Source organism: Aspergillus aculeatus (genome assembly GCF_001890905.1).
Source record: "Aspergillus aculeatus ATCC 16872 unplaced genomic scaffold ASPACscaffold_5, whole genome shotgun sequence".
Classification (NCBI taxonomy): domain Eukaryota; kingdom Fungi; phylum Ascomycota; class Eurotiomycetes; order Eurotiales; family Aspergillaceae; genus Aspergillus; species Aspergillus aculeatus.
Window position 1 is genome coordinate 937,095 of NW_017962980.1, and position 27,514 is coordinate 964,608.

Sequence of the window (27,514 nt, forward strand, 5' to 3'; positions counted from 1 at the left end):
AGCTCCCTAGATGATTCATGAAGGTGGGTTATTTTACAGATCTGACTTAGAAATCTCATGCTTTGTCAGATCCTCGATGATGGCGTGGCTTGGTGAGAACCAATGGTTCACCCAGGGTTTGTGATCAGTAATCACCACCCCTCGTGTTTTCTGCGGGTGCTGCTGAATAATGACTGAAAACAACATCGGTGGAAGCGCATGGTTGCTTTGTCTTCTCCAAGCTGAATAATTCCAACACGAGCACGAAATTTCAGCATGCACTCCAGAATGAGGATAAATCTGGCCGTAATGTCTTCAAGACAATGTTTAAGTACACAATAACCAACTCGCCTGTTCTCAACCATATTCAATCATGGATTCTATCATCCGCGATAGCACAGCCGGGCAGCTTCTGCGATGGGTCACCAGGAATAAGATCCTGCCCTACCCTGAGGAGCGCCCGGACTTCAAGTGCCCCAATTGCTATGCAGGAAATGCCCATTCGGCGACAATCTTTGAAGCGGACAGGGAGCAGGACTCGGATTCCGACCCCGACACCAACGAACGACAATCTGAAGATGCTTCTACATCCGAAACAGCCACCAACTTGAGCCGAGTGCCGTCAATGACCGATCTTGAGAAGATCCGCACCCAAGATGATCTGGCTCGCCTGTACTCGGTCGCTACGCAGACCGAAGCACTGCAGGCGGCGCCCAGCCGACCTATAGCGCCAACAAAAACCGACGACGGTACCATTTTAGTGGACTGGTACACCACTCATGATCCAGCCAACCCGCAAAATTGGTCCTCTGGCAAGAAGCTGTTCGTCGTGACTCAGATTTACCTCTATACTTTTGCTGTTTACCTGGGCTCGTCGATCTATACGCCCAGCGCTCCGGAGGTTCAAATCCGTTTTGGCGTCTCGGCAACTGCCGCATCTCTGGGGTTGGCTCTGTACGTCCTGGGATACGGGATCGGGCCCCTGATCTTCTCTCCGATTAGCGAGATCCCCAGCATCGGCCGCAATCCGCCGTACATCATTACCTTCGCGCTTTTTGTTATCTTCACCATTGGCGCCGCGGTGGTCGACACGTTCGGAGGTCTTCTTGTCCTTCGCTTTCTGCAGGGCTTCTTTGGCAGCCCATGTCTGGCGACTGGGGGTGCTAGTATCGGCGACGTGTACAGCCTCTTGAAATTGCCTTACGGGCTCACCACCTGGGCGGCCTTTGCGACCCTGGGTCCTGCCCTGGGTCCCCTGATCTCAGGCTTCAGCGTTCCCGTCAAGGGCTGGCGGTGGTCCCTCTGGGAAACCGTCTGGCTGTCGGCCCCAATTCTCGTCCTCATGTTTTTCTGCTTGCCTGAAACGTTCCCGGATGCCATTCTCCTGCAGCGGGCGCGCCGCCTGCGCCGGGTGTCTGACAATGACAAGCTGCGCTCGCTGTCTGAAATTAAGCAGAAGCAATTGACCGTCACCGCCGTGGCAATGGAAGCGCTGTATCGGCCATTCCAGATCGTCTTCCTCGATCCCGCGATCCTCTTCTTCAACGTCTACACTAGTCTAATCTACGGGATCTACTACTCGTTCTTTGAGGTCTTCCCGATCGTCTACATTGACATCTACCACTTCAACCTCGGTGAGATGGGTCTTGTCTTCCTAAGCATCGCTGTGGCCCTCGCCATCGCCGTCCCACTCTATTTTCTGTACCTGTACAAAGTCTTCGAGCCCGAAATCCGGACCCGCGGCCCCGGCGCCCCGGAACGCCGGCTCATCCCCGCGCTCTTTGCCTCCTTTCTCCCGCCCATTGGATTGTTCATTTTCGGATGGACTTCACGCGCCTCGGTTCACTGGATTGTATCGGTGGTCGGGATCCTGCTGTACACGATCGGAATCTTCACCCTGATCCAGTGCATCTTTATCTACATCCCGATGACGTACCCGCAGTATGCGGCGAGCCTGTTCGCCGGGAATGACTTCATGCGCAGTGCGCTCGCTTGCGGCGCCGTGCTGTTTGCCCGTCCGCTTTATCTGAATCTTGGGGTGGGACAGGGGGTGAGTCTGCTAGCCGGGTTGACGGTGGGCTGCATTGGCGGGATGTTCGCGCTGTACTACTACGGGGCGGCTTTGAGGGCTCGGAGCCGGTTTACGGCGAAATAGATCATGATGGAAGTCAATTTGGGTCTTGGCTGTGGTTTGCATTCCTATGTACTAGATGAGCTTAATATTTAATTGGTTATATGATTTATGAGTGATGAACAATGTGGCGTTGACGCTTCAGCTGGTAGAGCAAGAATGACAAGCATGTATGCTTCATTTATTTCTTTCTCTCCAAGGTAACATAGCTAGACTGAACAAACAACATCATTCTTTGACTCCAGTATCCACAGCTCTTTAATCCCTCTCCCGTCTTCTGGATCTCGTCTTCTCTTCATCCTCTCGAAGAATGCGGAATTGACCCTACCGCGCAGTATAACCTCCATCCACCGGCAAAAGAATTCCAGTCACCCAAGTGGCGTCCTCACTAGCCAACACCACCGCCATCCGAGCAATATCATCCGGCATCCCGGGCCCCTTGAACGGATGCCGCTGCTGCAGATCCTCGAGAGGGGTTATGTAGGCCGTTGTCTCTTGAAAGATAGCCGTCTGAGTATCTGCATTTGTAGCCGTCAGAAAACAGCACAAGCCTCAAACCTAGATACCCCCCTGTCGGGGAGGGACCATTACTTACAACCCGGACAAAGAGCATTAACATGAATCCTGTGGGGCGCATAGTCCAGCGCCACCTGTTTCGTGAGATTGCTCACTGCGCCTTTCGACGCACAGTAGGAAACTACATCCAGAGAACAAATTAACCTTCACGTCCATCTATCAAATCCGCTGACCACAATATCCACACACACCAGAATCACAATGGGACACTTACCATTCTCCAACCCCGCCACAATCCCCATAATCGACGACATATTGATGATCCACCCGCGATCCCCGGAGGGCTGATGCGGCTCCTGCTTCAACATCTGGGCCGTCGCGTACTTGCACCCCAGGAAGACCGACTTGCTGTTCACGCGCATCGTGGTATCCCACACCTCCTCCTCGGTCAAGTGGCACACGGCGGGAGTTCTTGCTTCGAGTGCGACGCCGGCGTTGTTGACGAGGCTGGGGGTGGTATTAGCTTACTCGCTCGTCCTTGTTCCTTCTTTCTTGAGGAACAAACAGGCCGCGGAAAGAGGGGTCTCACATATCCAACCGCCCAAACACATCCACCGCCGTCTGCACCACCCGCTCCATATCCCCCGCATCCCCGACGTCCGTCTTCACGAAGACGGCTTCCCCGCCACCCTGCACGATGAGGTCATGCGTCGCGATTGAGGTCTCGGAGGGGACCTGTGCGCGGGCGGTCGGGGTGAGGTCTGCGCAGATGAGCTTTGCGCCTTCGCGGGCGTACCGGAGGGAGATGGCGCGGCCCAGGCCGGAGGAGGAGCCTGTTACAATGGCGATTTTGTTGGCGAGGCGGGGGGTGATTGTCATGATTGCTTGGTAGGTTTTGAGCTGGGTGAGGGGTTTGGAATGATCTGTTATGTTGTGTGTGTTTGTTTTTGTTGGGGCTTGGGAGCCGACGTTGTATGCTTCCTTTATCTTGATCTTTGTCCTCCTGTCAATTGCGGGGTTGTAGGTCTAGACCACGCAGGCAGGGTCATCATTACTCTTGGGGAGGGCTCGGCTTTCTGTGCGATAGTGATATATCCGAGGTTATTGTGATGACGGACTGGGGTTTGTATGGTGGGTTTTTACCTGGTGGTATAATTGTAGTTCTTAATACTTGTTGTGGTTGGGGGTGGAGTATAGGTCCAGCCGAGGGAGAGATCTTATTGAACGCTTGATGGGTCATCATGTTGTTAAGATGCTCAGCCATGCGGGCCATTGCTGGTACAGGCAATTCAAGCTATGAGAACATTGACTGTGGGGCGCGATATCTACAAAAAACAAATGCAGTGATGGTAAGCTCAGAGGTTGACTGCAAGCAATGTTGGGGGAAGTTGAGACAGAAACTAAAAAAGAATGGATGAGCCCAGCCCGGCTCGATCAGGCAACCTTACGATCTGGAGTCGTACGCGCTACCAATTGCGCCATAGGCCCATTCTATGCAATAAGCGCGTAATGAGCGCAATATAATCCAACTAACCCGGAGCTCGATACCAATTCCTGTTTACTCTTCTCGATCCAGTGAGACACAGCTTCGTCCTTCTACCGAACACATACAACGGTCGCACCATCTAGCTGTCTTCAACTTACCGTTCTCTATGGAAGTGGGAAGCCAAGCTTATACTGAGTCGATCTGATCATCTTCTGGCTGGTCTCCTTCGACACAGACCAGCATCCATGGGTACCCGATTCCGTCGGGTCAACATGACAACACTGGGAAGGCAACACTTCGTGGGACTGAGCTATGCCAGCACAGCCTCTACAGAAAGTGTTCCCGGGTACTAGCATCTAGTCGACCCAGCTACGGTGTTTTCTCTGCTTGTTGGCTTTTCACGATGAGCAATGTGCGTCTCTACCCCAGCTAGCCCGAGAAACGTACCTATTAGAGTCCTCTATATCGAGCATGGGCTAGGTGATCAAAGGTCCCGGTCAGTGATTGCACCAGGCAGACTCTGTACGAGGACAAGGCTCGAAGGTCTACGGTACCATCCACCTGGAGCAGGCTCGTGTCGCATCCATGTGTTCATATTCGCGGTGGCTGTGTGATGCTCTCAGTCCGGTAGCCGGTGCTCTTTGCTGATTAGTGTCAAAGGCATCCCTATTGCGCTCGGGATCTTCTTCCACTCGAACAGAAGGGCTGAGCAAATCTACCCACCTTGACGGAAGGTCGTCTGTACCCAGCACCACTTCCGTCCCACGAACGCCCCCCTTGCTTGACTGCAAGCTGCTGGATCGGCCCATGCTAACCCCATCTATCATAGCTCAGAGCTGGCAACTTCATGCAGGAACTGTCCAACATTGCGTCTAAGTCGCAGCGGACCCTGTTCGACATGCAGCAGAGCTCTGCTCTTGGGATATGGACCTCTGGTGTAGGCATGCCTAAGTGTCCATGCTCTTGCGCGAATACTGTTCTCTGAATACAACGTATATGAAATCATTACCCTTGGGCTTGTCTAGCTGTTGCCAGTAACTTCTTGGCAGGATCAAGGTCGAGTCTCTCCAGCCCATTGCTTGATACTGTGGTGAAGCCCTGACCAGAGGACGACAGTGCTAATGAACTTAGCTGGAACGGATGGATCTTCACATTTTTAAGATCAGCTCGACCCATAAGCTCCATTCACGGGCATCGAGAATCCAGTCTGGCCGGCAAAGAGGCGTACTCGTGTGGCATAGCCGTCCAAAGCTGCATCTCTTGGACGCCGGGGGGCAGTGTTGCCGATGGGTCAAGTATACCTAATCCTGGTGACCCTCGGTGACTGATAGCGTTGGCATAGGGCCACCGCCCAGCATCTTCTAGCCTATTTGTTTTATACTATCTAACGCGTGCAGAACTCCACTCTCCTCTGTACCTCATACATATATAATAGCGCACCAGCCCCAACAGAATCAACCAAGAAACGTGCCACTATCTACCGTCCTACGAGCCCACCTTCGCAAAGCCCGACACCTATCCACGTCCTCACACCATGGACCGACTACCTTGCAACCACAACCACCAGCGTCAAATACGATCACCGCAGCACCTACCTCATACACATTTGTTGCTATGCCGTGATAAGTACTACAGAACAAAAACATTCATCCAACATGGGCCTATGGCGCAATTGGTAGCGCGTACGACTCCAGATCGTAAGGTTGCCTGATCGAGCCGGGCTGGGCTCATTTCTTTTTTTGTTTTTGTATTTTCTATTCTTGTTTCCACCTCAACAAAACTGTCTCCATCGGTACGTCTGCCTGCCCTAGGCGCCCGTCATGGAAACAAGCGAGTCACAGCGAGAGACTCCGCGCTGGCTGCCCTTCCAAAACCCTACGATGCAAATCCCAAACGAAGCTCGTCGTGTCGTCGCCATGTTTCATCACGCTTGGCGTTCGAAGACACATCCGAATATTCCTCCACAGGCAATCCATGAACCATCCAGCTAGACAATTCCTTCTGCACGTGTCTTCATCCCGAATACCACACTGATGATCGACTTGTGCTGCATACGCATACCAAGTCTAGTTTCCGATGGCTGGAGGACAAGCCCACCGAAGTCCATACTCCCACGCAGGCTTAACTCAGACCCTGACAATGGACAAACCACAGGCCCGATTTGACATAACCATCCACAACAACAATACCCATGATTGCTTTCATCACATACGACCACAGGGTGTGGAAAATAGGGCTTCCCGTCCGCTCAGCCGTACTCAAGCCACACGCCGGGAGGTTAGTAGTTGGGTGGGTGACCACCAGCGAATCCCTTCTGTTGTATGTTTTTTTTCTGTCTGCGCACTAACCCTAGGACCCTGTGCTTTCGGAGATTAAGGAAGACACCAAACTACCTCTTTTTCGTTCTCCAAGAGGGTGGCACTTTTCTTCCTCTTGGTAACCTCTGCATACAACTTCCCTCGCGAATCTTGCACCAGCTTCCGCACCACGCAACCCCATCACCGATGATTCGATTTCCACATACGTGTTTGCGCTGACACGCTGGCTATAGAGCGCTGGACTGTAGTTGAATGAGATGCCCATGGCGTATCTCTGGATATGACACTCGCTCAGGGCGGGTACCGGGGGCGCCCCAGGGGATGGAACGCATTTGCTCGGCGACGGCGACGGGGAAAGCAGCAGCAGCAACAGCACTGCCATCATGGCACAGGCCGCACCGCAATCCGTATTGATCCGGGCGATATCGCTCCAGCCAGTACAATCCCAGAGAATCATCTCCTGGAGGCGGTTGCTACATCGCGGCGCAGGGCCGCCAGCGAGGTTGTGGCAGAGGGGACCCCAGTCGCAAGAAAACCATGGAGATCAGGGGGCGCAATGACCTCCTCGATCACGGCAATCGCCTCGTGCCGCCCCGTCAGCACGCGGTTGAGCACCGTGTCGAGACTGCCGCCGCCACTCGAGCCCAGATCCCCCTGTGATTTTGACCCCTCCTCCCCCGCCCATCTCCTGGTGAGCCAAATGCCGTTGACAATCGAGTTGCGTCAATCCTTCCACCATGGAACATTTCCAGCATACCGCGCACACCGTAACACATACCCTCAGCTACGGCTTGCAGCATCACCCACGCCCGCCCAGCGCGCCACTGGTGGTCGTATTCACGGGCACAACGAGCAGCGCCCTCGAATGGAGCGCCGTGTGTCGCCATCTGGAGCAGGATGCGCCGCCTTTTCTATATGTACGGTCCCCGGCTACAGGCAGAGCGAAGCGACGCCGACGGCCAAGCCGGACTTTCTTACCATCGTCGATGAGCTCTCCCGCCTGCTCGTCGCGGCCGCCCTCCCGCCGCCGTATCTGTTGGTCGGCCATTCGTGGGGCGGGATTCTGGCGCGCGAGTTCTTGGCAGCCGCGCGCAGCGCCAAGGACAAGGATGATGAGGACGAAGCGATTTGCGGGATGGTGCTCGTAGACGCAGTGCAGGAGCGCATGCAGTTCGAGACGTGGCCGGACCCCAGCATCGCGGCCGTCACCGCGGGTCTCGACTACATGGAGGCCCTGGGGCTGGCGCAGGACCACCGACTGACCGCGCACGAGTGGGCGGAGCTGATGGCCGAGGAAGGCAGCGCCCACCACGCCCACCACGCCCGCCAGGCCGCCCGCGAGCTGTCCTACCTCCAACCCAGCCGCGCCGTCCTGACCTGTAAGCGGCAGTTGGTTGCGGGTCGGGACCTGCTGCGCGGCCGCCCGCTCAGCGTGCTCTGCGGCCATTCCCGCCGCGACCAGCAGCGCCTGTACGACCGCGGGGTGAGTCGGGGGGTTGGGCTCCGAGGCCCAGCGCGCCACCTTTCGCGATTATCTAGAGCGGTGGGACGCGAGCGAGGAGGCCTTCCAGCACGAACTGTTGAATCTGTCGTCCCACCGCCCGGTTCTCGACCGCCGTCAACAGTGGCCATTGTATCTTGCTCACGGAGCCGGAGCCAGTGGCGGGGGAGATCCGCTGGGTTCTGGGCCAAATTCCATCGGGGCCCGTCTGACATCCTTGTTGGGTATGTGTATATGGTGGTATGTGATGAGAGCGTTGCACCGCTCGACCAAAAGGTTGTCAAGACACTGATCTAGCTGATCGTGCGCTCCAAAGGATCCCGAATCCTGTTGTTATGTGCTGTCCAAGCCCCTTGGTGTTATGAGCGATCCTTTCCCTCAGGGCTTTGGAGATGAGCAGGATCCCAAGATCTTTTGTCTTGAAGATATATCAACGTCCACATTCACGTCGATCTCATAGTTTGCAGAGGTTGTATTTCAAAGCCACCCGTATGAAAAGCACATACGACCACAGGGTGTGGAAAACAGGGCTTCCCGTCCGCTCAGCCGTACTTAAGCCACACGCCGGGAGGTTAGTAGTTGGGTGGGTGACCACCAGCGAATCCCTTCTGTTGTATGTTTTTGGCTTTTACCTTTTTTCCCTGCAAACCTTGGGCGGCGTACTTGTTGTTGTTGTTGTCAGAGATGCAGGGAGAAGAAGGGAGGTGAGCGTGCTCTCAATGTGGGTTGGTGGGCTTTAGACCGTGTGCCAGCCATTCAGACACGGAACTTGTTGTGGCTCGTAGTTGTTGTGGCGATTATGAGCTTATAAGTTAGCTTGTGATAGAGGGAGCTAGTTTGCCTTGGGAAGGAGCAAGTATCTCGGGGTCGATGAGGATCTCAGCAAGCTAAGGGCAACGAGAAAAGAGACAGAGAGTTCAGTTGAGGTAGAGTGCAGTGGCCGGTGGGAGCGGAATAATGCACAGGACAGGGGAAGAAGACACAATCCTTAGGTCTCAAGCGTCCCAGCAACATGCTTGAAGGACTCTCCATCCGCCGGGACCTTCTTCTCCTTCCATCGCCTCGCCGCATGCAAGAGATCAATCATATCTTCACCTCCCAAGGCGACGACTCATTCATTTGGGTCGCATTCATGAGAGTGTCTACGAGCAAATGATGATTCCAAGATTCAAAACAGTCATGTCGTAAATTAGTGATTCTTCTTCACGGTCCTCTCCATATCTCACATCAAACATCGTATATACTACCAACAGACGGGCAAGTTTAAAATTAAAGTATATAGAACCGTGGCAAACGCATGGTATGGTATCTCTTTTTGCAACCCAAATGCAAATCAATCATCTTTCATCCCTCATCCCGCATTCATCAGTCGTGCCTCCCCCACCCACCTCGTTCCACCACCTAACAGCCGAACCCATCAACATCAACACGTCAACTGTACGGGAACCTCAAACCTTAGGCTCGGCAGTCTCCGCGTGGACGACCTCGCCACCGGCGCGCTTCTCCTCGTCGAAGCCGACCTCCTCGACCATGGCACCGTGCTTGAACTCGTTGCGGGTCTTCCAGGCGGGGGTGCCGATGTAGGGGATACCGTTGGGGTCGGTGAAGATGGCCTCGACCTCCTCGAGGGTCTTACCGGTGGTCTCGGGGAACATGAAGAAGATGTGGATGGTCATCGCGGTACAGAAGACGCCGAACAGCACGTAGACCTCCCACTTGATGTTGACGAAGGCGGGCGGCACGAAGTACGAGAGCGCGAAGTTGAAGGCCCAGTTGAAGGAGGTGCACAGCGCCACGGCCTTGCCGCGCACCCGCAGCGGGAAGAGCTCGGGCGGGTAGACCCAGGAGGCCGGGCCGAAGGAGACCGCGTACGAGGCCACGAAGAGGTAGGTGCAGGCGATGACGCCCTTGCTGGCGGCGCCCTCGATGATCCACGACTCGGCCTCGACGCCGTCGAGGCCACCGGGCGGCGCGGGGCGACCGTACGTGGCCATCAGGCCGGCGTTGGCGTAGAGGAAGATCATCATCAGGACGGAGCCGATCAGGAACGTCGGACGACGACCCCATCGGTCTCCCCAGATCAGGGCCGGGATGGTGGTGATGACGTTGATCACGTATTGGATGGAGGAGGAGGTCAGGTTGTTGTTGCCGGTCATGCCGGCCATCGCGAAAATGTAGGTGATGTAGTACATCATGACGTTCATTCTGTATGGCATCGGTCTGTTAGCTTTCTGCGATTGAGAAAACTGATAGTTGGAACGTACCCGGTAAGCTGAGACCAGATCTGAGTGAAGATACCAACGTGCGTGCGGTTGATCATGTTGGGCTTGAAGAGCTCGAGGTAAGTGACGTCGGCATTGGCGCGCTCGAATTCACAGATGCTCTTAATCTCCTCGAACTCGCGCTGAACGAAGGGGGAGTTGGGGTCACCGTGACCGTGCACCAGGGTCAGAACAGCGTGACACTCTTCCCAGCGATCCTTACGGGCCAGCCAACGGGGAGACTCGGGGAGCAGCATCAGACCGAGGAAGAGCAAAACCGCGGGGATCATCTGCAGGCCCCAAGGAATGCGGAAGGCAGCAGTACCCTTGATGAAACTGCAACCATAGGAGATACTAGTAGGGACCGTAAGTATGGTCGTGGTTGGCAACTAAAGCCCAGTTGACTTACTAGAACATGATCAGGATACCCCAGGTGATAGCCCACTGTTGCAGACCGACCACACGTCCACGCTTGGTAGGGGGAGCCTATGAACACAATTAGTACACTAGGTAAACAAGCAGGGAACCACCGGAATAGACTCACAATCTCAGAGATATAGACGGGCACCTGAGCGGAACAAATACCAACACTGAGACCGTTGATGATACGGCCAACAACCAGCATGGGAATGTTCTGAGACGCACAGACAATGATAGAACCAATACACCTATATCACGACCCACCATCAGAAACTGAAAGAACAAGCAACGCATTCGAAGCAACATACCAGATAATCGAGCCGACCTGAATGGAAGTCTTACGTCCAAATCTATCCGATATGAAGCCAGAAATCAAAGCACCCAGCCAGGAACCACCCGCCATGGAGGCAGTGATACCACCCTGAACATCGGCAGTGGGACCAGAACATTTCTTTTCACCATCCACGTATTTGACGTCTCCTTGATTGAAATAGCAGAGATAGGTTTGTGTGCTAATGATAGCAGACATGGACGAGATATCGAAACCAAAAAGACCACCGCCGATAACGGCGATGGCCGAAATGAAGTAGATGTTGCCGATCTTCTGCATGATGGAAGATAGACTCCGCACAAGGGGAGAGCGTTGAGCACAGTCTATCTAGGAAAGGGAAGAAGGGACACCACCGATCAGGGGAACGAACGAACAGAGAAAACTGGGGAAAAGACGGGGAATTTAAACTGCTGGGTCCTGCGGTCCTGCCTGGAGAGCATCACCCACGCGCACGCGAGAAGTGGATGGGGCCACGAGAGACGAAGAGAAAGAAAAAAAAATAAATTAACTGGATGCTGGCCACTACGTAAGTGGCCCAACTAAGCATCCGCCATAACCTGGACAAGCGAAAGACAAGCCATCACGACCGGTTTCAACCGCTAAACCTTAGGGCGCGCGCGCTGTCCCGACCCGACTCCTCCTTCCATGGAGGGGGAGAGAGGGACAAGAGGGTCCCCGCCCATTATGGTAGACGAGATGATTAGCGCAACAGAAAAATTGATACATTCTAATGCGGCATCGCCTGAACCCTGGCGGAGCGAGAACGCATATGTGGTTTAGGCCCCAAAAAGCTAAGGGTATCTGTCCTATGGCGAGGATTGGATGGATGCCATGCAGCCCGGATGGCTGACATGGAAGGAAGCCGTGGGTCAATTCCATTCCATCGGCTGGCCGAGACGCGCGAGACGAAACTGAACCTGGGTCAAGCCGGGTGTGTCAGATGGCCCAACATTCTGGGGCAAAAAGAGTAGCACACCAGCACATGGTGTGGAGAAACTAACCGAGACGTCAACGATTTGTTTTGGCTCGTACACCAGATTACCCTGCGATGGGGACAGCCGATTCCGACGATGTAATTGACCACCCGGATGAGTAGGAAAGGGGAACAACAAACAGGAGCAGAGGGAATGTGAACAATTGGTCCGTACCCGTCATGCAAGAACCACCCGGCGAGGGCCGAATGTGACCCTAAGGGGGCAATTGAGCCGAGACCGTGGTAAATGAAAAAGCCTCTCTGGCCCGTGGTGGTATCCCGTTTTCTCCGCACGAGCAGGACGTAATCAAATCCTCCTCCTCAGCTGGCCAGGGAAACAAAAACCCTGACCCGAGAACGGGCATCCGAAGTCAGCCGTGGAGGAAGAGGAGGAGGAATAGGAGGGGATCTGGGGACCCCAATCAAAATCCATGCCCCAGCGGGCCCCGTAATATGTGCAATGATTAATGGGCACATACGAGAAATGCGAAACCGCGCGAAAAGAAGAGGGGAGACCAAGTGGGAATTAATCGGGATGGATCGGCATTGCTAGCTACCTATCCCGGTGACAGACTCGACAACCACCACCACAACAACACACGGTGCAGCGAAGAGACGGTGACCGGGGGATGCATAGTGCAGCAAGCAAGCAGCAGCAGCAGCAGCAGCAGCAGCAGCCAAGTCGGCTGTGCGATGCTGTGTGACGATGACCGTCTCACCGATTATTGCTTGGGACTTTCTTGTCGGGATTGCTTATCGGGATCCTCCTATACAGTAAGTTCAGTCGATGGGCTGACTGAAGGATGACTCCTTTCTGTTCGGTATATTTCTGGAACCATCTGTTGTTCGGGGGGATAACAAGGCCGGGGAAGAGACAGACCACATCGGCTGATTGGGAGGAAGAAGGTGGGATGGAGGGATTGTGGAGGCCCGGACAATCCCCGAATTCTCCAGCTCTCTGTAATCTTTTTCCCCGGAGCGGAGCACATGATCCGTTCGAAGGCCTGCCGAATCGGGCATCAAGGGTCTCGGCCCCCCGCCCGTCTTTCCCCAGATGGTCTTAGTCCCTTCTTGCTTACCCGACAATCTCTGCCTTTTCAAACCACAGCAATCCCGATCAACAAACATGAAGCAGACACACACAAATTGTCACTGGTTCGTCTCAGTGATGTCCCCAAAGCATGCGGGCAGTTCTAATTCTTGTCTTCATTGATGTACTCATTGCAAGGTGGCAATTTTTCTCTTCTTTTCTTTTTCTAACTCTTATTCCTTTATATAAACTGTGAAATTCCCCGTTGCGGCTGCTACCGAGTAATTAATCTCCATGACTATTAGTTAGCCGAGGAAAACGGCTTCTCGCAATCCGCAACCCTCTTCGCAACGGAACCGCCCGCCCCGAGCCAGGGATTGGCGGATCTTCTCATTTCACAATACTTCCTCCAATCGTACACCTACCATAAAAACCACAATTGCCACTAGAGCTATATGTTCTTAGGTAAAGTTCTGCCTCGGTTGGGTTTAGGGAAGGACAGAATTTAGCAGAGTCTGCCTTTTAGCGCCTGATGCTCGTGCTCGGCTACCTGCGCTCATTTTCTCACTCGGGAATCAAGAATTCCGCGTAGATGCTCACGGATATCATCATCATTATTATCATTAGTTAGGTCGTAGGAATGGAAGTAATTAACATAGTATGTGCCCCAGGTAGACTAAACAAGAGCCTTTCCAAGGTACGAGTAATGATGGCACAAGGCACCCAAGGACAATTACTACAGAGAAGTCTGGGCAAGCGGGGTCAGTTGCAGTTGTGACGAAAGAATCCTGAATTATCCCTGGAGCCAGCCCTAATTAACCGGAGGGGTGTTATTGCCCCCCAGGGGGAGGGAAGGGGGGCCAAATGTCCATTCCATGATCGGTCTCACCCTGACTCGTGGAGACACTCTTCAGATTAGTGTCCATTGGGCGATACCTGCCCAAGCCATTGCCACCCGCCCAACACCACGCCGATATTCATCCGCCGTAATAGTCACACCTCGTGGATCTGTCCGATCCGCAAAACGTGTCAATACCACCACCTGCACCGTCTGGCCTGGGGTGCCTAAACTTCGAACATCCGGCACGTCCAGGTACCACATATCTCCGCCGCCGCCGGGGTTAGTGCCCCGGTAGTGCGTGAAGACCAGACGGTCGTCCTGTCGGCCATCCGCGCCGTGAATCGTCAACAGGAAAAGACCGGGCTGGGCCCGCGAGTGGTGTTCCAGAGTCCAGTGCTCGCAGATGAGTCCGAACTGGAAGCGCAGCGGCCCGCCCTGCTGCACCGCAATCTCCTTAGCCGCTGGTCGATAGGTGCGTGCTCCGATGCTGTGCTTCTCCGCATCCGAGTAGACCAACGGCTGTTCGGCCCCAAGAGGTGAGGCTGGATTGCCCATAAGGTATTCCTCCCAACTGATTCCGGGACGCCCGTCATCTCGGTAAAAGTCGTTTCCATTGGAGGGAAAGTGCTTGAGGCCGAATTCATCATTGGTCTCGATGAAATGGATCGGGTTGAATTGTCTTCGGTAGGGCTGACCCGGCCCCTGGACGCATCCCGCCCCCCAGCAGGTGTCGATCAGCTTCCACTGCCCATTATCAATCCGCACCACATTCCAGGCATGGTTTCCCTCGAAAGGAGGAAGCGCTGAACCAGGAACGGGATCCAGATACCCGATTCCCTTGCCGTGGCCACTGACCTTGCGAGATTCGAGGCCTGCCTCTGTCGCAAGGGCTAGAAAGAGGCCCGCATACCCTTCACATACCGCTAATCCCGAAGCTAGCGTCTTAGCCGGCGTCGAAGGCTGCACGCGATTGCCATAGAAGGCTTCTACGTCGTAATCGACATTATGATGCAGCCAGGTGAAGATGACACGAGCCTTGTCGGTGGGCGAGGGGAAAGGCGCCGTCAATTCTCTGGCCAGCCAGCTCAAATCGTGAGTTGGCAGAGTCGCACGCGGATATTGAGCGGCGTGGGCGTCTGCTGCTGAGAAATCCCGACATTTCAGACAGGCCGTCGTCAGTGCAGCAGCAGCATTCGGCGTCCCGGCTGTTGCGCTAGTAGCAGGCAAGCGAGGCTTGCTAGCTTGGAGTTTAGAAAGATCTGGCGGGGATGGGCGTGAAGCCAGTGGAACCGGCGGAGGGCCACCGTTTGTTTCCACAGGAGAGGCAGTCCTGTTGATCGCCGAGAATCCCGCCTGCTGCAGCTTACCCAAAGCAGCATTCGATGGAGGCGGCGGAGGTAACCTTCTGTTGGGAAGGGCCGGTCTAATCTCGCTCGAAGTATTATCCGTGTTTGTGCTAGGTGATCTGTCGCTGCTGTTCCGGGATGGGAGTCGCGGGGGCGGTCGGGGCGGCTGAGAATATGTACTATCGGTGGAGCAGGTACTCTGGGTAGATCCCCTGCGCGCAGGCAGTTGCGGCACAGACAGGCTACTATTGCTTTTGACAGATGTAGCCGAGGGTCGAGAGGGCAGTTGGGGTTGTCGTTTAGGAGGCAAGGGAGGTAATTCCGCCTCGCCCCATGCAGGCGGCAGAGAGCGGCCTGTTCCCGAGTCGGAAGAGGCCACGGAGGTGATTGTTGCTCGGCCTATACTAGTAGTAGTTGATCGCGATATGTCTGAGGCCATCGACTCCCGGGAGGCTTTCCGGGAGGGGTTTGTAGGTCGTCGGGGTGGTAGTGCAGGGCGTTGCTGGACCTGCTGATCGGAAGGCTTGCGCACGGGCAATGGTGGGGGCGACTTGAATTTGGCCGGTGCGGGGGTGGGCATCGGCCGTGAGACTGGGCTAGGGAATGATTCATTGTAGGTAGGCGGCGAGGTTTCACTGTGAATCCATCCATTGCTGCCAGGAGCTTCATCGATATTGGGAAGACTGAATGTCTTGGGTTTTGGAGGAGCGGCCGGGCGGATGGGCAACGGAGTGGGTTGAATCAGTGTTGGCTCACTGGCCTCGGCGCCTCCAGTCTGACCCGCTTGGGCATGTTTCAACGCCGCAATCCGTTGCTGGATAGACATGACTTGGGGTTCTTCGGCCATCTTGAACAGCAGGTGGGTGAGGAGCCTCAGATATGCACTGAAACTAAGGAACTTATAATGAGGTGAAAAACGAATGACAACTCGATGCGATTATCGTGTCAAAGAAATGGTGGACGAATGGGAGAGGGGTGGTGCCTGAGGTAGACGGATGCCGCAGTCAGGAACGCGTAGAGAGATGCTCGCACAGGAAAAAGGCTGATCAGAGGAAACTGGCAGCAGGACAGTTATGAGACAATGGAAAGAATGGAAGATATATAGAGCAGGAAGAATAAAAGAGAGCTTAGAAAAGAAGGAGAAGAAAAGAATAGCCTAGAGAGTAGAGAAAGACAGGAAGAAATAAATGGGAGGCGATGGATTGAGTCGAGTTGGTGGTTCAGCCTTGGTCGATTGAAGTTGAAACAGCATGGGGGAGTGCGGATGCCTGAGGCGCGGATCCCTGCCTTGCTTTTTCCCCCTTCCGTCAGCCCTGTTTATGGATCGGATCCATTTATAGATACACAACCTACCACGTGATCCATCTACTTCTACACAGGACAGTATGAAGTTCGAATGATACAGAAAGAGATCGCTCAATTTTCTCCTTTTCAGTATACCACAGCATTAGAGTACATGAACTCTCCTTCCTTTGACAAAAACCTGCATAATATTGCGGTCATCTCCTGTCATGAGAAACTTCTCAAACACCGTCCTTACATCATCGGACTCCTCCACCGGCGCCATCACACCCGTCTTCGTCCTCACCAGCAACGCATCGAATTCCTTGCCAACGAGGAAGTTCCCCACCTTACCTTCGAGCCCACAGACTCGCGCGCCCCCTAAGGTGGCCATGTAGAACCCCTCCGTGAGAGTCAACGGTTCATCGCGTCCCTGCGTCATGGTACTTCTGGCGGTCGAGACTACAAACGCGGCCTTCATCACCTCTAGCATAGAGCTTGAATATCCCCCGCCGCAGTCGGTCCCAAGTCCGATCTTGATGTCCCGCCGCAGATACTCTCGCACCGGTGCCACCATGAACACATCCATCGTCACATTCGGGATCGGGCAGTGGGCAATGCCGCAGTTCAGCTGCGCCATTCGGTCAATCTCCGCATCAGATGGGTAGATTGCGTGGGCGAGGATGCTGCGGTCGTTGAGAAGCCCCAGCCGTTCGTAGAGCTCCGTCTCACTCGTGTCATTGGGGAAGAGGGTCCGTGTGAACTCCACCTCGCCGCGTGACTCGTTGAAATGGGTTTGAATTGGTAGGTCCGGGTGGCGGGTTGCGAGCTGTCCCAGCTCGTGGAGAAGCTCCTCTTCGCAGCTGATGGCGAATCGGGGCGTGATCACCGGAGTGACTAGTTCGTGGCCAGGGTCCAGATCCCGGACTCTTCGGATGAACGTTTCCGTGTCTGTGATCGATTCAGCAGTGGAGCTATCGCGGTACCAGTCTGGTGCGTGGCGATTCATGTTGCATTTGCCTATCAAAGCACGTTGGCCCTGAGCGAGACAGGTTTCAGCCAGAATCACGGACGCCTCAGCGTGACGCGACCCATAGTAACAGGCAGTCGTGACGCCCTGCTGGAGGCCTCCTCGGACGCACACTGAGTAGAGCCATCGTGCATAGTGCGGATCGGCCAATCTAGCTTCGTGGGGGAACGTGATCTCCTCCAGCCATTGTAAGAGAGGTATGCCTCGGCCAGTGCCGCGTTGGGCCCACTGTGGAGCGTGGGTGTGAGTGTCGATAAAGCCGGGAATGAGAAATTCAGTTGGACCAAGGATGGTCAAGCGGTACGTAGGTGGATTCAGGTCGTGATGCTGCACCAGCAGTTGTGAAATGGTGGCTGCTGGCGTGGACGGGTGGATACCTTGGATGATGCCGGTCGGGTTGACAATGATCACCGTGTCGCTGAGGATCACCAGCTCAGTTGAACTGATGGTATGAATCAGTGTGCCATGGAAGACCTGAGTTCGTGCCAACTGCTTGGCCATGGCGAAGAAATTCAAATGGCGAGATATGTGACGACGGTGATGATGGAGATAAAAAGATAAACTTATTGGAGGTATGACAAAGAGGGAACAAATGAGGGGTGTCATGTTATCTAGCGGGGTAACCCCTGGCTCTATTCTACACATAAAGTTTCCCCAGCAACGCCGAAGCTCCAAATACATTATAGGGTATAATAGGTCGCCATTTCCTCCTGAAACCAGTCATAAGAATAGAACAGTTGCTCTGCCAGTTGGGGATCGATTACTGGCACCATTCCGGATGCATCGACCAGCAGAACGTCGTCAAGTACCGGTGCCATCGGTACCGGCGGCGCCATCAAAACATGCTGCGGCTGAGGAGGCAGAGACTGCTCCGGGGCCAACAAAGGTAAAGGCGGAGGTGGGGGTTGAATGAGATGTTGTTGTTGTTGTTGTTGTTGTTGTTGTTGTTGTTGTTGTTGTTGTTGTTGTTGTTGTTGTTGTTGTTGTTGTTGGTGTTGTTGTTGCTGCTGTTGCACCTGTTGTTGTTGTTGTTGCTGCTGCTGCTCCTGCTGGTATGCGAAATGGCTAAAGATCGTGGTACTCTGATTGCGAAAGGATTCCGCCAATCGCTCGACTCCTGGTCGACGCTTGCCGAACTCCTCTAGCACAACAATAACGGCCTGAATAGCACGCCGCATCGCTCGCTCTTCGGGCTGCCACGGCGCCACTAGACCCTCACGGACGGTTTGCAGGTTGTGATTCAAACACCACAAGATAGTGATCCCAGCAAAGTATATCTGACTGAGAGTCAACCAGATCCACTTAAGCTTTCCTGCCGAGTAGCTGTCCCAGTACGACCGGAGGACCTGAATACTAGCATCCCCGCAGCTTACAATGCTAGCCGCATCTGGCGTTGGGTTTCGTGGACTTGGGCGGTACATGAGAAGTAAAGTAGTCGCGTAAAGGTAGTCATAATAGCTGGTCGAGTAGAGCAATGCCGGTGGATATACTGGGGCAGCCCGACGCCACTCGTCCAGCTCTTGACGAAAGTGCCCAAGCGTGACTAAGACCTCAGAGGGGGGTGGTGGGGGCTGATTATTGTACACTGCGAGAGTAAGTACGCGAAACAACAAAGTAGCCCATCAGGCGAGGATATGACCTACAGTAAGAATAAAGACGGGAGAAAATACGCCGGAGACGCACGACCTGCAAGGGAATGGTCATGGCGCTGGCCCCGGGGGCTTCAGACCAGTCATCGTTGAACTCTCGCGGCAAACCCACTGAGATGTCCTCGTCTGCGATACCTAACGGCCGCCCAAGGGTGCTTGCAATTAGCCGGTCCAGGTTATACAGACTCCAGAATGCTCGTTTCGCCATTTCCTCGTCGACCAAATTTCCCACGGGCCGAGCTTTGTGTAAGCCTAAGCTGATAGCCAAGCGAAGAGCCGTCCCCAGCAAATGCCATACGCTCGGGCCACTCGTAGCGAACATAGTATACAGTGCCATGCTCAGCAAAGCTCTCACGGCCGCCAGGTCTTCGTTCTGTAGTGCCGACGAGAGGGTCTCAGTGCCAGCCTGATAGAATTCTACAGCTTTGGATCCATCACCCGATCCGATCAACAAGGCGGTCGCAAGGGTGATGTGATACGAGTTATGGACTTCGGGAGCAGGAACTTCGCCTGCATAGATGCGGCGCATATTCGTGAAGAACTCTGTGCGGTTGAGGAAAGGGTACTGATAGCCCATGCTATCAAAGTACTGGGACGCAACTCGCTCCGCTTCATCCAATGAGGGAAGCCGAACCACCCGGGGGGCAGACGCGGCGGGTCGGGCGACTGAAGGGCGGCGGTGTTCCAATTGATCCCGGAAAATTTCGCCCACGTTGGGTAACTCTGTACCCACGGTGGAGGAGTTCGGTGGTGAGCCGCTGCTGGATACGGCCGCTGCTGTAGGGGTGGTTGTTGCGGTGGTGGAGCGCGTGGGAGCCTCGCGCGCCATCATCATGGCGGGGACCTGATACCACCAGTCCGGATCGGCCTCCCCATCCAATTGGGCCCCTGTTGGCCGTTCCGCGACCGAGATACCCGTCTTACGGCGTATGACCTCCTCCAGCCATCGGACCCTGTTCTGTAAAGTCTCCAGTTGATCGCGGGGCACGGAGGCTGCGGCGACCTGAGGACCCGGTGGCGGGATGGTACAACGAACGCCGGCGCGCGTGCAGGCAGAACAATTGGGATATCTGAAATCACATTTCTTCTTTCTCTTCCGACAGAAGTCGCAGGCAGTCGAGACTCGTTTGCTGCGAGGTGGAGGAACAGGGGAGACCGAAGCTTGGGATCGAGGTATGTGTGGTTGGGGGAGTGCATGTTGCGGTTGCGGTTGCGGTTGCTGCTGGGCTAATGGAGGCGGAAGAGACGTCTGTAAGGAAGGCGAGACAGCGTATGAAGGCGCAGCAGGAGTAGTGCTATTCGCCGGAGGAGCACGGGACGTATGGGAGGGAATTGGCAGTGGATCGAGACGAAATTTGCCCAGCTGGTGTCGAAAGTCGGGGTCACGATTCGTCATGGTGCCTGTAGAGGAGCAACAGACCAGGGAGGGCGGCTCGGACCGCAGGCCATACCGGGACAACAACGATGTCTCCTGTAATGGTGCTTGTGAGTCAGTTATCTGGGAAGAGGATTGAAGATAAGAATTGCAATCCTGAAGGGTGTGTGGGTGTGGTTAACAGGTGGTTGTTGAGGATGCAGTGAGCGAGCGAGCGAACGAGAGGGGGAGAGAGTGAGAGAGAGAAAGAGAGAAGAGAGAGAGTTGGGGAAATATTAACTAACCTAATTCAATAGCCAATGTTTGCTTGCTGTGGCTTTGGGGAAGCAGAGGGGAGGCTGTGGGGAAAGATGCAGTGGAAGAGAAGGGTTCTCTGCACCAGCCGCCGCTTAGCGCCGGTCGGGGATCTCCGCCAAGCCAAGTCCATGCTTGCTTGCTTGCTTTGCATGACACAACATAGCACACCAACAGAACAAAATCACAATAGTGATCATCTTTATTAATGACTTTCTCTACCTCTCTATGCATACAGTACATACAGTACATACTAAATCTATGTTCTGTATCGCACTCCCAAGTCCTACAATGTCGATTCGATCCGTCTATCTATGTACATACACACACTGACTAACTTAAGTACACAACACATCCAAGAAGAAACCCATTCGGTATCATTCCCAAGTCCCTCTGGCAGGCCCAAAGTAACCTGCTGCAGGCAAGGGTAGATAAGGGGTGCCATGAGCATCCGTGGTTTGATCATACACCGAATTCCCCCACCAGTTCAGTTTGCCCGCCGGCAGGGTGATGCAGAAGAAAATGGTGACCGTCGCAACGGCGACTCCGGCATCGAGGGCAGCGGACAGCACGTAGTCTGATCTGGTTAGTTGATAACAATACCAGAACAAGATTGCAGGATCCAAGAGTAAACGCACTATACTTAGACCACCAGGCCGGTTTCCGTCGCTTCAAAATTCCATTGAAAATGACATTGACCACCCACCAAGATGAAAAATTGATGCCAGTCGCGGGAGGAACCAGGCTCATGGCGCCGAAGGCTACCGGCCAGGAGAGGTAATTGAATTTCTTCCACCGCCGGCCCAACAGCCACGTGAGAACCACTACCACCGGACCGACCAGGAAGAACCATAGCAGGTTGCCGTAGATGTGGCCTGGGGAAAAGTTCCGTTCGGGTCCCAGGGCTCCTGGCAAGGTCGAACCCCAAAGATTAGACCATATGCTTGCAAAACGTGGTGCTTGCGCAACACCTGTGCGCAAAAATAACCCACGTGGGGAATTGATCGGACTTACCCCAGATCAAGGAGGAGGAGTAGGTGACCGCCCCATGAGGACAACTAAACCCCCCTGCGGCTTTAGGTGTACACACACTGTGGATCCGTGTGATCATGAACACCGTCACACCGCACTGCACCACGGCTCCGATGAGCGTGGCCATCCCCTGTGCAATGAAGAGCGTCCGGGGCGCAATGTGGAGATAATGAGCCAATTTCATATCCGCCACAAACCTGGAGCAGACTTAGATCAGCCTCGATTCGGTATCCAGTCTTCAACTGGAGCCAAAGGACTTACTCTAACCCCTGCGACACGGCTACATAGCCGTAGAATTTGAACGTCATGTTTGCGACCGGACGGCCGAGGAACGCATACCCGCCGATAAACTCGGTGATTAGATTGAGCTGGTTGCTGGAGATATTGGTTACGGCCTTGATGATTCCCACAGGAATAAAGTAAATGATGGGGAGAAGAAACGCCACCAGCACGGCCCATGCCGGCAAACCAGTCCGCCAGACCTCGTTGGTCACAATGCTCAGCACAAACATAAGGACGGTGACGGCAGCGAACCACCACCAAGGAACACCCTTGTAGGTCTCCATGATCCGAGAATGGACATCCTTTTGATCACGCCCTTTCCACTGTTCAATCAGATCCTTTCCATGGTACAATGCCACATGGAAGAAGATCCCGGTGAGGTTAGCAAACGCAATGCCATACGTCAAAGCGTACCCGGCAGGCAGAAACATGGGGGAGTAATCCCGGTAAGCGTCTACATTGAAGGACCCATCCGGGTTCATTACACGGGTGGTGTTGTAGGTCTTGCCGGTGTTGTCAAAGGTATTCGAGTTGAGGATGGGCAGATAAGCCGAGTACCAGGTGTTGGTGTAGTAGATAACCGGACAGATCACCCAATAAAACAAGACGAACGAGCCCATGACATTGAGACCCGCCCAGAAGGGCACCAAGAGTGGGCTTTGGTTCGCATAAACGACCTGGGCCCAGTCGAAGGTCAACAGGGACATTCCCAGTCCCGTCACCTGACCAAATAGCTGGTTCACGACTACATTGTCGGGCACAATCCAACAGATGAAGCTGAAGGTGCTGAGGGCGGAGAAGAGGTAGCCCGGAGCAAAGTACCAGATGGCCCCCAAAACAAAAACAATCAGGAAGAAGCGGAGTCGGCTGATGATCCACCCGTCGGCAACGAGATTTTTGCGCGAATGTAGTGTCGAAAGTAGGGCTGCATTTGATAGCACCTGCGGCCAGATCATGGTTGCCGGGCCCACTAGCCAGCGTGAGGCCATGCCGGCCAGGCCAAATCCGAACAGTTGACTTGTGATCACCAGCAAGATTTCGAATCCCCCCTGTGAAGGCATACCGTAGAATTTGACCATCGCCTCGATCATCTGAGTGGCTGCCGCTGATCCGAAGGAAACATTGGCCATGATCGTGATCAGGGCATGCTCCTTGATGTTGAAATGGCGGTCCGGATTCATCCAGCCCAGCGGCACCCACTGTGCCCAAGCGCATCCGATCGGATAGGCCAGCAGCTGTGCGACTAATGCACTGATGGTTACGCTCGGCTGTCGCAAGCTAAAGAATTGGTTTAGACCGCTTCCTACCTGCAAGAATGGGAGGGGCAGTCGTCAGTGATTGGACCCCCCTGGTGGCTATCCCTGTAGCTGTGCCAAGGGAGAGAGTGTGCGCATAGTACATGTACATACTATGGTAAAGACAACACCAATCACCCACATGCGCACCGTGTTGACCGGGAGAATCTGGTCGTCGACCGGCCGGACGACCGCGCGGACCTCTGGGAAAGGCGAATCACCCGCTTCATAGGGGAGGATTTCTTCGGCATGGTAGTCACTCAGCACGCTGGGGCTATCACTTAACGAGTCTAACGGGGGTTGTTCCTACGAGGCAGAGGACGGTCAGTTACATGCAAGGGCGATCCTCTGATTGGAGAGTGAACGATATATGTCAGATCGGGGGTCGGAAGGTCTGTGACCGTCTGTCATCTGTATGCGGGTGTCGTGCGACAAGCGATGGTGGGGGAGCGAACGACCACGTGGGGAATGAGGGGAATATGTGACCACAATAATAAATGAATGTGACTCTGTGCTGGACTTTGGGGAATTGATTCGATTATTATGGGTCTAGCCCACCTGGATCGTCGATGAGTTCTTTTCATCCGTCATCGTGTCCTGTCCTTGTCTAGGTGGCCCCCGTCGCTTCCCTGTTTGCCAGGGAGAGAGATCGAGCGGGAGACTATCCGATCGGCTAATAAGTATAGAAGCTGAATGCGAAACAGCCTTTTGAATCTGATGAAGCCAAGGAAAAATCTGTCTGCAGAATTGGCAGAATTAGGAGGGGGGAGGGGGGTGGAGGAGGTGGAGGGGGGGCTCTCTGGCTGGTCCGAGAGTCGCTGGACACCTTGGGCCAAGAGAACAGTGGAGTGCACCGAATCACCGATACAGATGATAATAGCCTAAGCCTCTCCGTACCGGGCTAAGCCGCCACTAACAATGCCTTGGATTTCCGAAGGGAGTAATTTTGGAAGCAAGTCAAGCGGGACTGACACGCTGGTGTGGTTTCGAGAACATGTGGAGAGAGGAGTTGGGGAGAGGTGTAAGGAATTCGAGACTAAAATGATGGATTGTTTCTGTTTTCCTGCTGCAGTCAGGGTCAATGGCAAGTGGAATAAGAAGAGCAAATCCCGAAGCGAGGGAGACTCGAGACAGTGACGTAGTTTCTTCTCCCAGACACCGCAAGTGAAGGGAAGACGAAAAAAAAAGGGGGGCCGCGAGAAGTACTAAACCAAGGGAAAACTTTGATCCCAAAACTTGTCTAACTCCATGTGTACAGTAGGGATGCCGACGCCCGAGAATGATACGGAAGGCGGGTTCTCAGTCCTACACCTAGACCAGATACTCCTCATACTCATAGGCTCATAGTCTTATACTCAAATCTCCACCTGCATCTCCACTCACTATTTACAGTGCACTCCTGCCTCTAGTCCCTTCGGGTCACTCGACTTCGTCTTCTTCCTGCCAAGAGATGCTCTAGACTGCCACCAATGCAATTGAAGGGCAATCCATTCCTATCGGATTCGACAGTTCGATCAGCTTCCATCATTATTTGATCACTTTTTGCTCCGGGAGCCAAAATCGCGGCCCTCGTGGGATTCAAGCCACGATCGGAGTACCGTCGATTGCAAGTGCCGTGATATGTCATGATATCCTTACAAGGGTTGTTGATGAGGGGGTTGGTTGTGACCCCGGTGGGGTCTTTGCCGTCTCTTTCTGCCCATCATCGTGCATAGGAGTTACCCAGCAGAGAGCTCTACTTTAGACCCCTATATATCCAGCTCCTTGATTAAACATATGATGCATATAATCATTTTTTACTTATCCAGTCCATGCTCTACACAATTTAAAATCGGACATAACTCGGGCACATGGTATGAACTGGCCGTTACTCTCTTTCGGTTCCCGTCCCAGCACATACACGTACTCGTCATCATCGACAAAGTTTGGGGCAACGAAGCGCGCAAGGAATTGGCACGGACGTTGACCGGTTTGCCACGCAGCGTACCGAAATCCCGCTCTTTGTGAAGCCCAAGAACCGCAACCGAGGAATTCTAAGGTCTTGGGTTTGCAGTAGGGGCTAGTGCTGCCAAGTTTACCGTCATCTTACCGTTGCTCATTGCTGTTACAGGAAATGCTCGAGGGTGGTTCTGGAAGGGAACGGTGCGCAAGATGACATCAGGTCAGGGGGAACGCGGAGAAAGGCACGGGGCACTGGAAACGGAGAACTGGACAAGCGATAGTCGAAGACAATCCAGACCTCTCCCTGCATCGGCACAGTCTAGATGCTACGGTTATGATGACAATGACGGTTGTTCAGCAACCCTATGTCTGATTGCGCATCATCGGACCTTCATCCGCTCACGGCGTCCATGGCCGCGATGAGGCGGAGAATGCACGGGATGGTTGAATACTTCGGGGGGCGGTGGCGGGAAACAAGACACCGACACGGAGAGATGGAAATAGAGAGAGAGGGTTGGCTGGAAGAGTCAAGTTCGTTATGGTTCGAAGTTTTGCCATTCCTCGACTGGGCCCCATGCTCGTGGGAGGAACCACCCCTACCGGGTTACGCAGGTCTTGTCACGAATGATTGACTGGTCGAATGAATGTACTGTCGATACTCAGTAGCTATTCCCCAGTCTAAGGACAATAAATTTGGGAGAATCGTGACCGTCCTCTATTGTAGATGTAAATCAGCGGATCGTTCCGGTCGCTGATCGCATCACGTTTGCAGGTCGGAAGGTTGGTTGCTTCACAGCCTGAGGCAGAAATGGCTGGGGAGTGGAGCAGTAGATTTTGTGGCTGTCTTTCAGTCAGCCTCAATTGAATAGGTAGTTATTCATAAGATGTTGTCTACTAGTAACTTACTGTTGCATTGTTAGCATAATCTAAAAATAAGGTAAGATACTCACAAGTATAAATAATAAAATATTCTGGATAAATTTTGGGTTTATTGACAAGGTATTTACTCCGTACTTGTGTTTGACCGATCCTTAATCATCCTACGTAAGTTAAGTTAGTTCTATCAAGTAACAACAGCCTGTAAAGACTTTTGCTAAGCCTCAGCAGACGACTTAAGTTACTCAGCACTCTAGGTAAGCTCTCTCTCTTTTTCTTCTTTTTTTTATTCCCAGTCTTTTTTCTCTTAGGCTGAGCCCGACCGGGAATCACCAAGTGGCGCTTGACTGCAAGGGGAATCCGGGCCGGGCTCTCAGTTGGCCTGTTGGGTTCTGGCCGTCCGCCTACAGGCGCAGATGAGGTCAGATCTGGAGCGAGCTAGTGGGAAAGCGCCTTCCCTGCCTTGGTCACGACCCGGATTTCCCACTCTATGAAACCGGAATCTTCAACCTGATCCCAGTTGACTCGTGGGTAAGTGAGTGTTAATGTGAGAAGTGACTGAAGTGACTGACTGACTGACCTTTTTCAAATGGCGATCCATCCATCCATCCATCCATATATCCATTATCCATTTTTTTGCCCCCTCCTCCCTTTTGCAGACGGGTGGTGGCCTATTTTCTTTCTCCTCACCGTATCATTACACTGGGGCATTTCTATTCTCTTCTTTTCTATTTTCTTATCTTATTCCATGTAAACTCATCTCTCCATTCTATTTTATTTTTTTATATTTTCTTGGAATGGTTTTTTGTGTTGGCTTACCGAGAACCATTCATTGATCATGATCCAATATAAAGAATGAGGCGTCCAGGGCAAATCACCACGGGTTAAAACAGGCGAGAAGTCAAGGGCAACATTCCCGATCGATAAAATTGACTGATTGACTGATTGGCTGATTGATTGATTGCATAATTGATAATTGACAATTGATATAATACTGGGGGCTAGTGCTCTTTTTTTTTGCGCCTCATATAGGTAGTGATTGCATGATTTCTGTTATTATTCTCTAACTGGTGTATGGGGAGTACCATTCAATCATCATTCTCCTCGTCATCATCATCATCGCTGCTTTTTCTACTCCTCTTCATTCGTGTTCTCGTATACTACACTAAAAGGATCCACGGACTGGCGGCTGATCGACTTACTTTTACTTACCTACTCTTCCTGCTTGTTTGCCTACCACACTGCACCAGCTGTCTACCGACCATCACTGCTACCACCATAACTAAATACTACCTTCTTAGTAGTTACTTTCCCTATTCAAAAAGG

The 27,514-nt window shown here is 53.5% G+C and overlaps 7 protein-coding genes and 2 non-coding genes across 9 annotated transcripts; 3 read left to right on the top strand and 6 right to left on the bottom strand.

Moving 5' to 3' along the window:
- The first annotated feature begins 9 nt into the window (after positions 1-9).
- Positions 10-2,195, top strand: ASPACDRAFT_116182 (MFS transporter). The gene has a single exon (XM_020195966.1). It carries the CDS (start codon positions 353-355, stop codon positions 2,132-2,134), a length of 1,782 nt encoding a protein of 593 aa, XP_020057788.1. The 5' UTR covers positions 10-352; the 3' UTR covers positions 2,135-2,195.
- A 239-nt stretch (positions 2,196-2,434) lies between these two features.
- ASPACDRAFT_59147 (SDR family NAD(P)-dependent oxidoreductase) lies at positions 2,435-3,505 on the bottom strand (the record flags this gene model as incomplete). Its single annotated transcript, XM_020203414.1, has 4 exons — positions 2,435-2,628; positions 2,706-2,807; positions 2,901-3,133; positions 3,216-3,505. 4 exons carry the CDS (start codon positions 3,503-3,505, stop codon positions 2,435-2,437), a joined length of 819 nt encoding a protein of 272 aa, XP_020057789.1.
- Positions 3,506-4,041: 536 nt separating this feature from the next.
- On the bottom strand, positions 4,042-4,114 carry ASPACDRAFT_t118. The gene has a single exon. It is a non-coding gene; the product is annotated as a tRNA-Trp (tRNA).
- Positions 4,115-5,769: 1,655 nt separating this feature from the next.
- On the top strand, positions 5,770-5,842 carry ASPACDRAFT_t110. The gene has a single exon. It is a non-coding gene; the product is annotated as a tRNA-Trp (tRNA).
- A 1,706-nt stretch (positions 5,843-7,548) lies between these two features.
- On the top strand, positions 7,549-8,363 carry ASPACDRAFT_77188 (uncharacterized protein). The gene has a single exon (XM_020204903.1). The coding sequence runs from the start codon at positions 7,566-7,568 to the stop codon at positions 8,226-8,228; it is 663 nt and encodes a 220-aa protein (XP_020057790.1). The 5' UTR covers positions 7,549-7,565; the 3' UTR covers positions 8,229-8,363.
- Positions 8,364-9,379: 1,016 nt separating this feature from the next.
- ASPACDRAFT_26174 (sugar porter family MFS transporter) lies at positions 9,380-11,222 on the bottom strand (the record flags this gene model as incomplete). The annotated part of the gene is made up of 5 exons (XM_020199397.1): positions 9,380-10,136; positions 10,196-10,546; positions 10,602-10,678; positions 10,737-10,860; positions 10,921-11,222. 5 exons carry the CDS (start codon positions 11,220-11,222, stop codon positions 9,380-9,382), a joined length of 1,611 nt encoding a protein of 536 aa, XP_020057791.1.
- Positions 11,223-13,856: 2,634 nt separating this feature from the next.
- On the bottom strand, positions 13,857-15,980 carry ASPACDRAFT_41714 (uncharacterized protein; the record flags this gene model as incomplete). Its single annotated transcript, XM_020200981.1, has 1 exon — positions 13,857-15,980. The coding sequence occupies one exon, from the start codon at positions 15,978-15,980 to the stop codon at positions 13,857-13,859; it is 2,124 nt and encodes a 707-aa protein (XP_020057792.1).
- A 600-nt stretch (positions 15,981-16,580) lies between these two features.
- ASPACDRAFT_51304 (uncharacterized protein) lies at positions 16,581-20,489 on the bottom strand (the record flags this gene model as incomplete). Its single annotated transcript, XM_020202465.1, has 3 exons — positions 16,581-17,886; positions 18,162-19,029; positions 19,088-20,489. The coding sequence occupies 3 exons, from the start codon at positions 20,487-20,489 to the stop codon at positions 16,581-16,583; spliced, it is 3,576 nt and encodes a 1,191-aa protein (XP_020057793.1).
- Positions 20,490-21,055: 566 nt separating this feature from the next.
- optF (small oligopeptide transporter, OPT family) lies at positions 21,056-23,770 on the bottom strand. Its single transcript, XM_020204904.1, has 5 exons — positions 23,486-23,770; positions 22,056-23,383; positions 21,777-21,991; positions 21,401-21,670; positions 21,056-21,339 (listed from the first exon to the last, which is right to left on the bottom strand). Exons 1-5 carry the CDS (start codon positions 23,513-23,515, stop codon positions 21,140-21,142), a joined length of 2,043 nt encoding a protein of 680 aa, XP_020057794.1. The 5' UTR covers positions 23,516-23,770; the 3' UTR covers positions 21,056-21,139.
- Positions 23,771-27,514: the final 3,744 nt, after the last annotated feature.